This window comes from Cebidichthys violaceus, unplaced genomic scaffold, assembly GCF_023349555.1.
Source record: "Cebidichthys violaceus isolate CVI_PGR_0920_01 unplaced genomic scaffold, fCebVio1.0.p SCAF_41, whole genome shotgun sequence".
Lineage (NCBI taxonomy): Eukaryota > Metazoa > Chordata > Actinopteri > Perciformes > Stichaeidae > Cebidichthys > Cebidichthys violaceus.
In genome coordinates, this window is record NW_027176606.1 from 2,142,241 (window position 1) to 2,156,302 (window position 14,062).

At 40.7% G+C, this 14,062-nt stretch overlaps 1 protein-coding gene across 1 annotated transcript in view; it reads left to right on the forward strand.

The window, feature by feature from the left end:
* Positions 1 to 2,396, forward strand: part of LOC137885946 (type I phosphatidylinositol 4,5-bisphosphate 4-phosphatase-A-like) — a 5,780-nt gene extending 3,384 nt beyond the window's left edge. Inside the window, exons 5-7 of the mRNA XM_068728304.1 lie at positions 48 to 100; positions 191 to 281; positions 475 to 2,396. Of these exons, the coding sequence (XP_068584405.1) occupies positions 48 to 100; positions 191 to 281; positions 475 to 618 (288 nt within the window). The 3' untranslated portion in view covers positions 619 to 2,396. The remainder of the gene's footprint in view (positions 1 to 47; positions 101 to 190; positions 282 to 474) is intronic.
* Positions 2,397 to 14,062: the final 11,666 nt, after the last annotated feature.

The following is a 14,062-nucleotide window of genomic DNA, read 5'->3' on the forward strand; positions in this document are numbered from 1 at the left end:
CTTCTTTATTTATTTTTTCGACGTTCCGCTTTCTGTTTCTCTTCCAGTGGACAGAGTTTTCGGACCGGACCTTGGCCCGATGTCCACACTGCCGAAAAGTGTAAGAGCCTCAACGATTCCCCCCAACCGACTCTCTCTGTTTCCACTATTAAATGTTATTCTGCCTTTTTTTTTCTTGTCTTTTTTCCAGCTCTTCTATTGGTCGGCGGTACCCCAGGAGGCGGAGCCTACTGTGCTTCCTGCTGTTTGTTGTCCTCGTCGCCTCCACTGCAGGACTTGTGGTGCGTGTGAAGACATTTGAGTGACGATAGTTATGATGCTTGTAGAACAAATCCTCTTTTAGAAGAGGAAGCTGGTCTTCCTCCTTCTTCAAACGCTTGTTTTAGAGGCCGAGTATGAAGTGTTTCACAAGATAAATAATATGAATTGGGTGGAAGTCATGAAGTGATGTTGTGTAATAATGTGTGTGTTCAGGTTGGTACGTGGAAGCCCGCCCAGATCTCTAAAGGGATCTACGTCTCGTGGGTTCTGCTGATCCTGCTCGCTCTGTTCACCATGGCCAGAACCATCTACTGGAGGTGTCTGAAAATCAGCGACCCCATATCCAACATCACGTAGAGAGAGAGGGAGAGAGGGAGAGAGGGAGAGAGAGAGGGAGAGAGAGAGGGAGGGAGAGAGAAGGGGGGGAAGAAGGTAGGTAGGTGAGAGGGCAAGTGGATGAAGAGAAGGAGGGGAAAGAGTTGAGATACAGACGAGACAAAGAGAGAAGAACAGATGTTGAAAATCAAACTCTTTACGCCGCCAATTGACCCTCTGCTAAGCCCCCCCCCCCACACTTCTACTCCATCAAGCTGGCCTAATTTTAAGAAATGCGAATAAGTGATGGAAGCAGACGGAAGAATACAATATATACAATACAATATGTGTTTGAAGGATGTACCCTTATTCAGCACCGAGAACTGTTTAAAAAGATAAAGATCACAGTTTAACAAGTTTAATCTGAAACTCCATTTAAAGAGTATCACTGTTACGCAACGTCTCACCATGACTAGTTCCAAATCCACCAAAACCAGCCTGAAAATGAAGACTGGGTAGCTGTCGGACCCTGGTCGGAGCTGGCTGATGCTACGCTATGATTGGCCAGTCTGCATTAAAGGGGCGGGACTTAGCAAAGGGTCGATTGTCCGAAAATCGTTCATTATAAGCGCAACATGTTTTGTTTTTTTGGGGGGGGTTTGTTTGCACGGAGGTTAAATGATGAAAACTAAAGAGTGTAGTTTGAGATAAAAGACGGACAAAGCTAGAGAAAGACGTGTGTTTTAAATTATTATCAAATGTTGGTACAATATGTTGTTTTGAAGCCTGGTGCTGCTGTTAAATTCACAACAATATAAAGGAAACAGGTTGTAATTTCTGTAACCTACAATTATATGAAATCTTAGTTTCCTCCAGAGAAATGCAACGATAGCAAGTAAAAAAACACAGTTAGACGTTGAGCTGTGTAATCAAACCAAATGGGCGGGAAAATCACAGAGTACTGATTACTGTGAGAAATGTGCTTATGTTATTCTTTAAATGATTTAACCTTATTAGTCGTGTTATTCTGTCTATACTAGAAAATAAAGTAAGTTAATCTTTTTTTTTTTAGTAATTAAGTGTTGATGAAAGGCAGAAAAATGAGAAAACGTTGATAACCACACGTCTGTACGGTAAAACCAGTTAGCTTAGCTTAGCATGAAAACATGGAAACGAAAGGTAACGGCTCACTATTTCACATGTTACATCTAATTTGTCTAAAACTGTTAGTGTAACAATATAATGTGCTTTTTGGGGCATAATACGGGATAATATGATGAGGGAACTGTAATTGATAGAGGATGTACTTGAATTAATTAGCATTAATTAAGAGTAAGCAGCATCTCACTCATGGTTTTTGGGGCATTTGATTTAATATGCTTGTGTTTTGAAAATAATTCATATCAAAGAATTCTTCATATTCCGCTAAACTTTTGACTTAAAAAGTTCTGTTTTACGCGTTTGAGGCACTTTAAGGAATGACTTGAAGCCTTCACACAGACTGGTTTATTTGAGCATCGTCTCTCTTTTTAATTCTGTCAAACTGAATTGCGCTGACCCAACATTACAAACCAGTCGGTGTCTCTTTCTCTGTTGAAGTGTAAATATTTGCTGATTTATTTCGGACTGTACAGAATTATGAGAGCTGTTGCTTCCCCCTTGTGGCTGGTTAATGTAAGTACTCGCTGACTGTGAAACACATTGCACTACATTGTACTGATGTACTACTACTGTGTGTTTTTGTCAATGTTATTCCAGTGGCTGGATTGTATTTTTCTTTTTTGTATATTGTGAAACAAAGTAATACTTTTAACAACGTCCTCTGACTCAAATGTCTCTTATTTTTAACTATAAGTGATGTGTATGATGGGTTTATTGCCATTTCTGTCAAATAATTACAGAATATTTTGTGTTTAATATTCACAATCTGCATAGCAAATTAGTACCAAGAAACAACCACCAGTATTGAAAGTAAAGGTTCTTACTTTTGTTCTCGGTGGACCTTCTCAATAAGTTTGAATTCTCACGCATGTAGTGACCAAAAGTTGTGTTATTTTGCTCTAATAATACAAAAAATACAAAATATTTTGAGGCTGCAAAACAGGCAAATAATCACGATTGTAAAAATTGTTTAAATCACCTTAAATGTTTATTATATATTTATATGTGACATTATTAAGCCTTATTTTGTCCACCTTTACAACTTTATTATCTTTGTTGCTAAATGCGTATAAGAAGTTGGTGAAGCAGACTTTTCTTTCTATGTACTTACCACTGAGAACCACTAGAGGCCACCGTTCAGTCAGGCAGTGAGGGAGAGGACACCAACAGCAACCAAAACAATGTATATGATCTTTATAAAGTTTAAGATCTTTTGTCTATACATGTTCTTCTCTCATATACTGATTCATACACATACTGGAACTATTTTATATGAATGTTTGTGCTCATTTAGCGTGGCTCTAGTTTAGCTCAATTTCAATTTATCAGAAATCAGGAATTTCTTTAACAGTCTGTGCAGCACACGACATCCTCTCCGTTTATTTGATGACATTTAGTCAGACGTTCATGGTCCTCATGGTATCAATCCTCAGGACTTTGATGATCTGGTGCAACTGATCCTTCAACATTTCCACCTGTAAAAACCCAGGCGGCAACCTCCAGTTCTAAAAAAAGTGAGGCCACTGCAGAAGTGTGTTGAACTTGCATTCTTTCTAATGGCCAGCAGGGGGCGACTCCTCTGATCGTAGAGAAGTCTGTGAGTTTCAGGGTTGTTTCTCACTTGTAGCTCATAATCTCCGGTGTCAAGAACCTCATCGGATAAATGAGTCAGCGCCTTTGCACTTCTTGTTCCCTCGTCTCGAAGTGGGTTTGATGCTCGAGGTTCACGCAAGCATAAATTCACGCTTCAAAAATCATAAAAGTGGTGTCTATTTGTGACGATTAAACGTGTAAGTATCATAAGCGTTTGTTTGCCACAGAGCTTATTTTCTGCAATAACCCTAAAATCCAATGGAACCATCCCATTAACGTTTTCTGTCAAGGGAGCCAGTGTGAAGCTAACTTTGTTACCCGATGTCCTGGTGCATGTGCTTTTTAAGAGAAATAAAATTAGTAAAAGTTATAATAATGAGTGATATTTTGTGAACTTAAAGACACCCTCATCTAACTTCCGTGCTCTCTCTCTGTCTTTGTCTCTCTCTCTCCTCTCTCTCTCTTTCTCTGTCTCTCTCTCGCTCTCTCTCTTTCTCTGTCTCTTTCTCTTGCCCTCAAGACTCTCTCGCTCGCTTCTTTCTATTTCCTCACCTCTCTCTCTCTGTCTCTCTCTCGCTCTCTCTCTTTCTCTGTCTCTTTCTCTTGCCCTCAAGACTCTCTCGCTCGCTTCTTTCTATTTCCTCACCTCTCTCTCTCTGTCTCTCTCTCTCTCTCTCTCTCTCTCTCTCTCTCACCCTCAAGACTGTTTTTCGCTCGCTTCCTTCTATCCCCCCCCCCCCCCCCCTCTCTCTCTCTCTCTCTCTCTCTCTCTCCAGCTGCTGGCTCAGAGGGAAGTGTGTCGTGTCATGCAGCGTTTCTCCTTCCAGTCTCTCGCTGCTCAGATCCCACTGATGGCTTTAAGCCCTCAGAAATGCTCGAGTTCCGGGGAACACCTGGGTTGAAATTCCAGAATACTGGAGGACTTGAGAAGACTGACTTGGTTTTACACTAGCTCTTTTGTTTTTTAAGAGTTGATTTATTGCGCCCCATGAAAGCGGATCCTTTGCCTTAATTTTCCAGAACTGCGGGTGGATCTTGTTACATCAGGAATTATTTTTTTCCTTCATTTACTTTTGTATGAAACTTCTTTTCGTAACAAAACAGCTTCTTCATTTTGGGGATTTACCTTTTGGATTTGGAGGCGGGACATGCTTTCAACGAAGAAAGAAATCAGACTCAGAAGTAGACGTGTGTGTGTGTGTGTGTGTGTGTGTGTGTGTGTGTGTACACGTGTGTGTGTGTGTACACGTGTGTGTGTGTGAATAAAGCCATTGAGTAAGTGTGGTTGTGTTGTTTATATGTCCGTGTGTGTTTTCGGGCCATGCTGGAGGAAAAGAAGGCCCGGGGTTCTCTGCAACAGAGCTCTCTGGACGCAGGTCACCCAAAGGCGCCGAAGACCAACGGCAGCGCCGGTGACCTGGTCGCTGGTAAAACCGAGCGCATCTCAAACGGCGGCGACGCCGTCGACCCTGCACGCCGGTAAGGACTTCAACTTATTCACTCAATCAGGCCATTTTCTAGCCAGAACAACGGGGTTGACAGGGAACATCTGTGTTGTCTTCTGTCCGCAGTGACCGCATTCTTGTACGGCCATGTGTGCATATGGGGCAATTAACAAGTGTGATACAGTCCTCTGGTATTAACCCGCTGACCCGGCAGCTAAAACAAGAAGACAACTGTGTGTTTGAGTGTTATGAATGTACGCGCGCATGTATGTGTGGGTGCCTCAAGTGTCTAAATCCAAAGCTTAAAAAGTTTTCTTCGACTACGCATATCAGACATGCTGCCAAGGGCACGAAATACCACCGCACACATGTTGCTGAATGTTGTCCGACGACGGAACGTGACGGGAACAGGTTTCTAGATATTTACTCAAAGGGATTTTTAGCTTTTGATTTATTGATTAGAGGGAGCTGCACCATTCAAACCAGTCTCACACCATGAATACATAATTGCTTTTAGGTGTATGTGATCCAAACCAACCAAGATCAGTCTTGTGTTGGCTTTTCTGATTCTGATTCTGCGTCAGAATGCGTCATAATGCGTCAGAATGCGTTCCCTGTTGCGGCGTAAAGGTTTTCTTGGCACCTGAAAGCGTTGCTTCTCGAAGAACTGCTTGTCGCTCGCTGACTCCAAGCCCCCAGGAAGAGCGCCGGGCTTTGAGGGAAAAATGGTGGACAAACGGTAGAATCACTTCCTGTCCGTCACGTGACGCCGTGAGGCCCAGCACTGACATTGGGAAAGAGACGTCTGTAATTCAGCGGATCACTGTGTTTGAGGTAAATCAACTTCCCAGTAGGAACCCCTTTGAATAGCCATTATTTAAATCATCGATGTTATCACCATCGGGGTTAAAGGAACCGCTTGTGTGCACGCTCGATCGACTCATCGCTTTCGGAAGATCTGGATAAATTTCATCTGAATTCTATACTAGTAAATCCAACTTTCTTTGCTTTCTTAGCAATTTGAATGAACAAGGCGGCGCCTGCAGGTGGCATGCTGAAGCTCCGCCCCATCCCGCTGCGGCACAAAACACTGTGTATTTGGTTATTCAAAGTTTATTAAAGTACTAGAATAGACATAACTTTTTAAAGAAACAAGTTTTTTTAGACTCTTCCTAAAATGCTAAAACCTAACTACGATTGTTTCGTTGGTCGTACAAAGTCCTGAGCTGTTAATTCCAAAAAAAGCTTTTAATAGTTTTCTTCGAACAGCCGGGCCGCTAGAGAGGCATTTATTACTGTGTGTGTTAGTGTGTGTTAGTGTGTGTGTGTGTGTGTGTGTGTGTGTGTGTACCTTCCCATACCTCGAGGCCATTATGGGCCTTGGCTGGGATTTGATGGGATGATCGTATAAATGGAAGTAAACGGCACCTGTGTGTGAGGGTTATGTGAGCTAAAGAGGAAGTGATTCAAGGAAGAGATTCAGAAGGTAAAGATGGATAGAAAAGAGGAATAAAGTGTGTGTGTGTGTGGTAGAGAGAGATGGGGTTTTTTTTACGTGAGGTGTGAAATAGCTCCGGTCTGAAGCGAGGCTTTGCTCTGAGCTCTCTGTTTCTGTGGATTCAGACGGCTGGATTTAGGAGTGTTTATCGTGCGCGTAAATCTGATTTACCTCCGTGTCCTCCTTGTTTCTATTTTCAGGCTTCCATCACAGCTCTGTCATCTGATGCTTGTAGCACAATCCATACAAAGCCTGATGCGCAGCCGCACACACACACGCATTTTAGTCATTTTGAGACTGTGTCAGCAGATTCAGTCCCATTCAGTCTTTAAAATTTGAAAGAAATTTGAAACAAAAAAATCACAAAAACAACATAAAACTAATCTAAATGACTAAATATATTGTTTGTAACTACCATCCAGAACCACACGATAGGCGCTTTGTGATCTAATACCGCTATGGGTAAGGTTTGGTTTAAGTATGTGAACGTCATTTTTAAGAGACAGTGCTGAAACAGGAAGCAAACAGCGTAAAAGTCAGATATTTCGTAGATGCATCCATCCAACACAAGCTCCTCCTCCTGCAGCCTTTGGGGCTCTATAATGAAGTCATACTTTATCCTCCTTTGGGCCCGACAGATAAAAGAGTCACCACCAGAGCGCTTTGTCACCTGAATACACATGTGGCGGTTAAGCATTTCTTTTTTTAAACAAAAATCCTTTCGGAAGAGTCTTCAAAAGCATTTTACAAATTAAAACCTATACGTAAATAGTGTCTAGATATAAAACTGAGCCCAAGTCATTTAAGTGCATAGGCCAAATAAATATAGCCGCGGTATTTGATATCAACACTTGGGCAGCAGAGCAAGCTGTAAACAGAACATCTGACATATTATCAGATGTGGCGAATGTGTTAATAAATACAGTTGTAACAGATCCAGCAAAGGCCTTAGCATTCATTTGGAGTCTTCCACCAACTGCTGACTGAAATATCTTGTCTCTTTAGCTGCCCAATGCTCCACTAGGTTCACCAGCGAGCTGCTAATTTGTTGGTTCGACCAGAATGGGGGTTGATGAGAGCAGTGAAAATACACCAAAACAGTACATCTGTGGGCCAAAAAAAACAAAAATGAAGGAGCTGAAAGATGCTAAAACGCTTCATAGACGAGGAAGAGAACTGCAGAGTGATCATTTTACACATTACACACAGTAATATGATCCGTGGTATTATGAGCTTTAAATGATACATTAAAGGCACCTTAATTTCAAAAACATGCTGACTTTGACAACTTCACACACACACACACACACACACACACACACACACACACACACACACACACACACACATTTGGCCTACAGTGCACACTCACAATATGACCGAACACCTCGTAAATTTCTGAGAGGGTTTTGATTTTTACAGCGTGACAGGTGTGGTTAACACAGCGTGTGTTACAAAAAGAGAGAACAGGCGCGTTTAAAAGTGCAGCTGCTGCTTTACCTCCATGTGGGACGATTGCTTATCATATCTTCTTCTCTCTTTATCTTTAGTGTAAACACACTCCTGCCTCGTTTAGTCAGTGACCTTGTTTTATGTCATCTTCCTCCAGTCTCGCTGGTTTTTGCTTGTTTTTATTCTAAGCGTAGAGTTTGAAAGCAAGAAATGATTCAGTGAACTGAGACATCCCCAGCATCAGGTTACATGTATGGTGTTTAAGAAATAAAGTCACTTCAGTTTAGATTTGTTTCATGAACCACAGACTCGTGAACCGTTAGCATTGTGAGAGCGAGCTCCTGGCAACAGGTCACTTTGTGTTGGACTCCATTAGCTCATCCAGTTGTGAAAAGAGTTTCTGGGTCAACCAGCCAGTCCAGCCTCAGAATCGAGTTCTTAAGTGTGACGAATGTGGACAGGACGTCATCGTACGAAGCCGCAAGTCACTGACATGATTTTTAAATTGTGTGTGTGAGAGAGAATAAAAGCGAGAAGGCAGAAAGGCAGGACAAGAGAAAATTATAAGATACTTTTTGTTTTTGTTGCTCAAAACACATTTTAAATTTAGAGTATATCTGCACAAGTTCAAGAAAGACACTTATTCACACTTTTACAGGTCATTTATGACATTTTTTCTTCATCTTCTAATATGTAAAATAAATCGGTGTCCTTCCTTATCTCTGTATTACCTTTTTTTTAAACTCAGTTTAATTTATTGTTCATATAATCTAAAAATGTTGAATCAGCTGTTATATTGATGCCCTTCTTCTTGTTGTTATTTATTTACAGTAGTTATAATTATTACGTTACATTGTTACGTTACATTGTTACGTTACATTGTCACGTTACATTGTCACGTTACATTGTAATGTTACATTCTAATGTTACATTGTAATGTTACATTGTAATGTTATTTTGTAATGTTACATTGTAATGTTACATTATAATGTTACAGTGTAACGTTACATTATAACGTTACATTGTAATGTTGTATTGTTACGTGATTATTTTAACACAAACCATTGTTTTTTTCTAACCTTTTAACAAAGTACTTTTGTTGTCTAAACCTAACTAATCGTTTAACAAAAAGAAAAAGACAGCAAGATGGCGGCCGTAGTCATGTAATGGTTATGTCAGGCAAGGAAACAAGTCACACAATGGAGGCCAAGCTTACACGCCACATGTGTATGAAATAAGTGTAACGCCGTATATGTGTCTGTAAGTGTGTGTGTGGGTTAGTTTGAGAAGAAGAAGAAAGGGTGGAGGGTGAATGTAGGCGCCAATATATATATAGATCTATATATATAGATATATATCTATATATATAGATATATATATCCTTGGTGACATCATGGCTGTGTCACAGGGGACTCCCTGGGGTTCCCGTGGCTCTCGTCCAATCAGGCACCAGTGTCGTGGTTTGAACCAAATCTCACACATAAGAGAGATTTTAACACCTGATGGGGAGTTTGGCGCAGTTCCACAGTTTCGGCTTTTAGTTTTACATGTAGGCCTCTGTCTTTGTTCCACCAAACACAAAGTAGTCCTCTCAGACGTCTGACTGGACACAATCGAGCTTTGGTGTGCAGGAGGTTACAAACTTCTGAATAATTTCTCCTAAAATAGTGGAACTCTTGAAGCCAGCTCACCGTATCAGTTGATCCGGTGTCACGTAGATTGTGGAGTCTGAGACAGAACGACACAAACCTCGATGGTGATGAAAACCCTCCTCAGCTGTAAATGAAGCCGAGGTGTGATGATGTAACTTGAACTAGAGCCACGCACACATATTCACGCCGCGCTACATGTTGCAGTATCACTGTCACATTCAGCTGTCCGTCTCATTCGAGCTCCTATGAAGTCAGGGAGAAAATATTTCTGAGATTCTACATTTGCATGTGGTCACGTAATGTCTCTCGTATTTGCTCAAGTGGCATTTAAAGGAACGCTCCGGTGAAAAAGCTACCGACCAAGGAGTGGAAGGGAACTAAATACATTCACTCTAGTGCTTACAAGTAATGACAGGTTTCAGGTACTTGTACTTTACTGGACTCTTTTCTTTTCATACCACTTTCTACTTCTACTCCACTACGTCTCAGAGGGAAATATTGTACTTTTCACTCCACTACGTTTATTCGACAGCTTTGGTTACTTCAACGAAGTCAGATTTTTGCACGCTAAGCATTTGAATTGTTTAAGTCATTTTTCATGTAAAATGTTTTCATGGTTCCAGTTTCACAAACGTGAAGATTTTCTGCTTTTCTTTGTAATATTGTTACTAATGTTAATGTGTTAGTAATAACGTTGAGGTTTGGACTGAACAAATATCGTGTGAGGTGTCACTTTTGGGCTTAATTGTGACAATAATTCTCACTGCTTTCACTATTTTCAAAAACCAAACAGTCAATCGATCAATTGATGGAGAAAAAACTCAGCAGATTAATCCGTAAGGACACTGAAACATATTTAAAATCAAGAAGTGCCATGTCATTCACACACACACACACACACACACACACACACACACACACACACACACACACACACATGGATGTCGAGGCCTGGTGGTGCTGAGTGGCTGCATCTGTGTTTGAGCTGGCGGTGATTCATTTTATTAGAGCCTTTTGATAACTGCTCCTCAGAGGAGGGCAGCCGCTCACGCAGTATCTACACCACTCACGAACGCACACGTAAAGACACACACACACACACACACACACACACACAGGCAACACGGACACACACACACAGGGAATACACTGTGATGACAAATTGACTGAAAGACGAGCAGGCCCGGCTCACAGAAATGTCTGGGCCCCCTGAAAAGGTCCAGTGACTGGGCCTTCCCCAAATCTGCCTGACAAATTTGCTGACAGTTCATTTTTTGACTACGTTTTTTTTTTCTTCTTCTTTTTAATTAAAGGACATTAAAACAATATAACAAGCAGGCAGAAGCTTATACATCACCTCTGCCAAAATAATATAACAAAATATTGATGAAATGAAAGATTTGTGAATATTGTGTAAGAAAGTAAAACATAAAACAGAAGTTAAAATCTGCTTGAAGACTTTTAATGAATTTAAATTTTAACCCGTCGTCCTTGTACCCCTTTCTCCGTCTCCTTCAAATCATCCATCAAAAATATGAAAGCGCATTAAGCCACCGACGCTGCGGAGATATTTATGACCCTGACATGTGCAGCCGGTGTGGGTTACCGTGTGCACTTCCCGTCCCCTGTTGCATGATGGTTCACACCCAACTGTCTGTCGCTGGGCGAGACACCGAGGGCACAGGGACTGCCAGGAGCCGCTACGACATAAGCTGGAAGCTGTGAGGCCAACGAGGCCGGGTGGGCAGCTAGAAAGAGCGATAATTAGGGTTTTAAGTGTCCCAGAGAAAGCTAATGACTATAATAAAAAAATCTGCAAAGTGGTGATGGATAAGTTTCATCATTTACAAAGGGGAAATAAGATGCCCAAGCATGGGAAAAACAAATCAGAAATAGAAAGCTGATCAAACCACATAAGACTAACTAACATTTGTGTTGCTCAGAACATAGAGCCAATAACTCGTTTGAAAGAGGATACAAGACACCTGTGCTTAATCCTGTACATGTACTAGTGTCATTGTTGTGTAACAGACCACTGACTTTATGACTCTTCTCTACTTTTGCTCAATGTTTTAACATTCATCATTATTCTGTATTTACCACTTGTGGCCACGATGTCTTTCACACTGAAAACACCAAATAGCAAACTAACCCTGACCCCGGATATAAAACAATGCATGCAAATATCACATGTTGTTCATATATTTCACATCTGTGGCCTAAAACAACCCTGTCGGCAGAAAAAAAGTTGGCATTATAGTTTTTTCAGACAACGCGATACGTGGAATGTCAATGTGTGGGACAGGATGGGGGTTGTCATAAAAGCAGTTGTTCTGATTTTATAGATCAGTTCCCCCATTTACAAACAAATTGCCATAATTTCATATTGGGTTATGGACATTTTTGTTTTTTACAACTTGCTTGTAACCACTGAATTACTTTTTGGGGGGTGAATTTGTATGCAGCTTTTGTCTTTACATTTCCAAAACGTTTTTTTTTACAGCATGCAACAGTCATAAACTGTATAAAAGAAGTTGACATCGTCGCTGTGACGTCCCCCATTGGTTTGTTTTGTCCACCGTTTTGAAGCCTTGAGTTTGGCATTTTGTTCGTTGCCATCTTGCTTTTTTGGAACCAGATGTGACCATTTTTGGACGAGAGGTAGGAGCGAGGCCTGGTGGGGCCAGGTACCGTTAGCATAGCAAGCCTTAAGCTACCAGCTAACACTAGCTAGCTAGCTTGGTTAGCATGATGCATCCGTAATTCTCATTTACTGTGATATTGATTGGTATGCTAATTTTGGCAACCATGCTTTAAACGTCTTCTTAGAATGTCTTTTAGTACAACTGAACACTGAACAACGCCGTAGTAGCGACCTGTCAATCACAAGGTAGCCCCGCCCTAAAGCATCCCCTGCTTTATCATCAATTTTACTCTAAATGGACTAAAATCTACTAAATGAACATCATGCTGTATTGAAGAAGACTGGAAACTAGAGATTGAGACCATAAACTCATGTTTACAATGTTTACTGAGGGAATAAATCAAGAGGGAAGTAGAGTCATTTTAGACTAGACTTCTATACAACCAGATTTCTTTTTGCAACCCAAGTCGCCCCCTAATGGCCATTAGAGAGAATGCAAGTTTTAAGACAAAGTGAGTCAGAAAACGTTTCATACAAATACAATACTTTACTTTATTCAACTGCCCAGTACAACCAGTGTGCTATGTTTGGTAGGCTGAAGGACAGGTGCCTTGCTCAGACATCTTCCCTTTTGCCGAGTTGAGGAAATAGGAGCCATGAGGGGTTTTTTTCTCAAAATTTCCACCGGTTGAAGACAGATACTAATTTCAAATTCCTCATCAGTCTTGACGGCGGCCGCTGTCCGTCGTCACTGATGCGGGGTCCGGTTACCTCCAGCCAGAAGTGCTGAGATCATTCGAGAGGATCTGACCTTGAGTTATTGGGCGGGGAAAGTAGATGCTAAACATTCTTGTGGGGAAACAGATGTGTGTGTGTGTGTGTGTGTGTGTGTGTGTGTGTGTGTGTGTATGTGTGTGTGTGTAAACACTGATCATCATTAGCATCACAGCTAAACATCCTGGGTATCATTGCTACAATGTGAAACTCACTGTTTTTTAGATTATCTCAATACTTCAGCATGTTCGGTGGTGGAATGTAGCATTTAGCATTAGCAACATGTACTCAAGAATTGCACTTAAGTACAGTTTTGAGCCACTTGTACATTACTTGAGTATTTTCATTGTATGCTACTAAATACATCCCAGAGAGAAATGTTGTACTTTTTACTTTTCAGAGTCAAATTCATGTCACAAAGTTTAATCAATAAATAAATTAAATGTTTTATTGTATGTTTGAAATGACTGAACTTTATTGATAACTGGGGTGGAAAATCACAAGCTACCCAGCAGTATATTAAATATTTAAAATGATCTCCACCTTTACCAGCTGCAACATTAAACCTATGAACACAATGATGCATCAATACGTATAATCCAGTGAGATTGTTCTCAAATAATAGTTTATTTTTGGTACTTTATGTATATTTGACTTATACTTTGACTTCAGTAAAAAGTTGAATGTATAACTTTTACTAGTAACTGAGGATTTCCACACTGCAGTATTGTTACTTTTAACTTTCTTTTCACATTTTTTTATTACTTAAATACAAGATCTGAGAACTCCATCCATAAGAGGTCAAAAGTAAAAAGTACAATATTTACCTCTGAGATGTACGAGACTAAAAAGTACAGTATTTACCTAGTGGAGTAGAAATATAACGTTGAAAATACTCAAGTAAAGTACAAGTACCTCAAAAGTTTACTTAGCTGCAAGACACACTGTACTTTGAAGGTTATATTTAAGGGATGAAAGCAAATAAAAACGAATGTTTTGTGTTCTGATGAGTGTGCTGTTGAATAAATTCAACCACATTGGTGATAAAAATCCATTTAATAGCTAAATCTGTGTGTTTGGTGAGGTTACCGCCACGTGCCTCTGTCAGGGTAGCGATGACAGCCTAAAATAAACACACACACACACACACACACACACACACACACAGAGTCAGCTGTTGTGTCGTGGTCAGGTGTTAAGCCCTGTGGTCAGGGAGAAGGGATGAAGGGGATGTATTATTAATTTGATGCAATCCCCACCAGAGAAA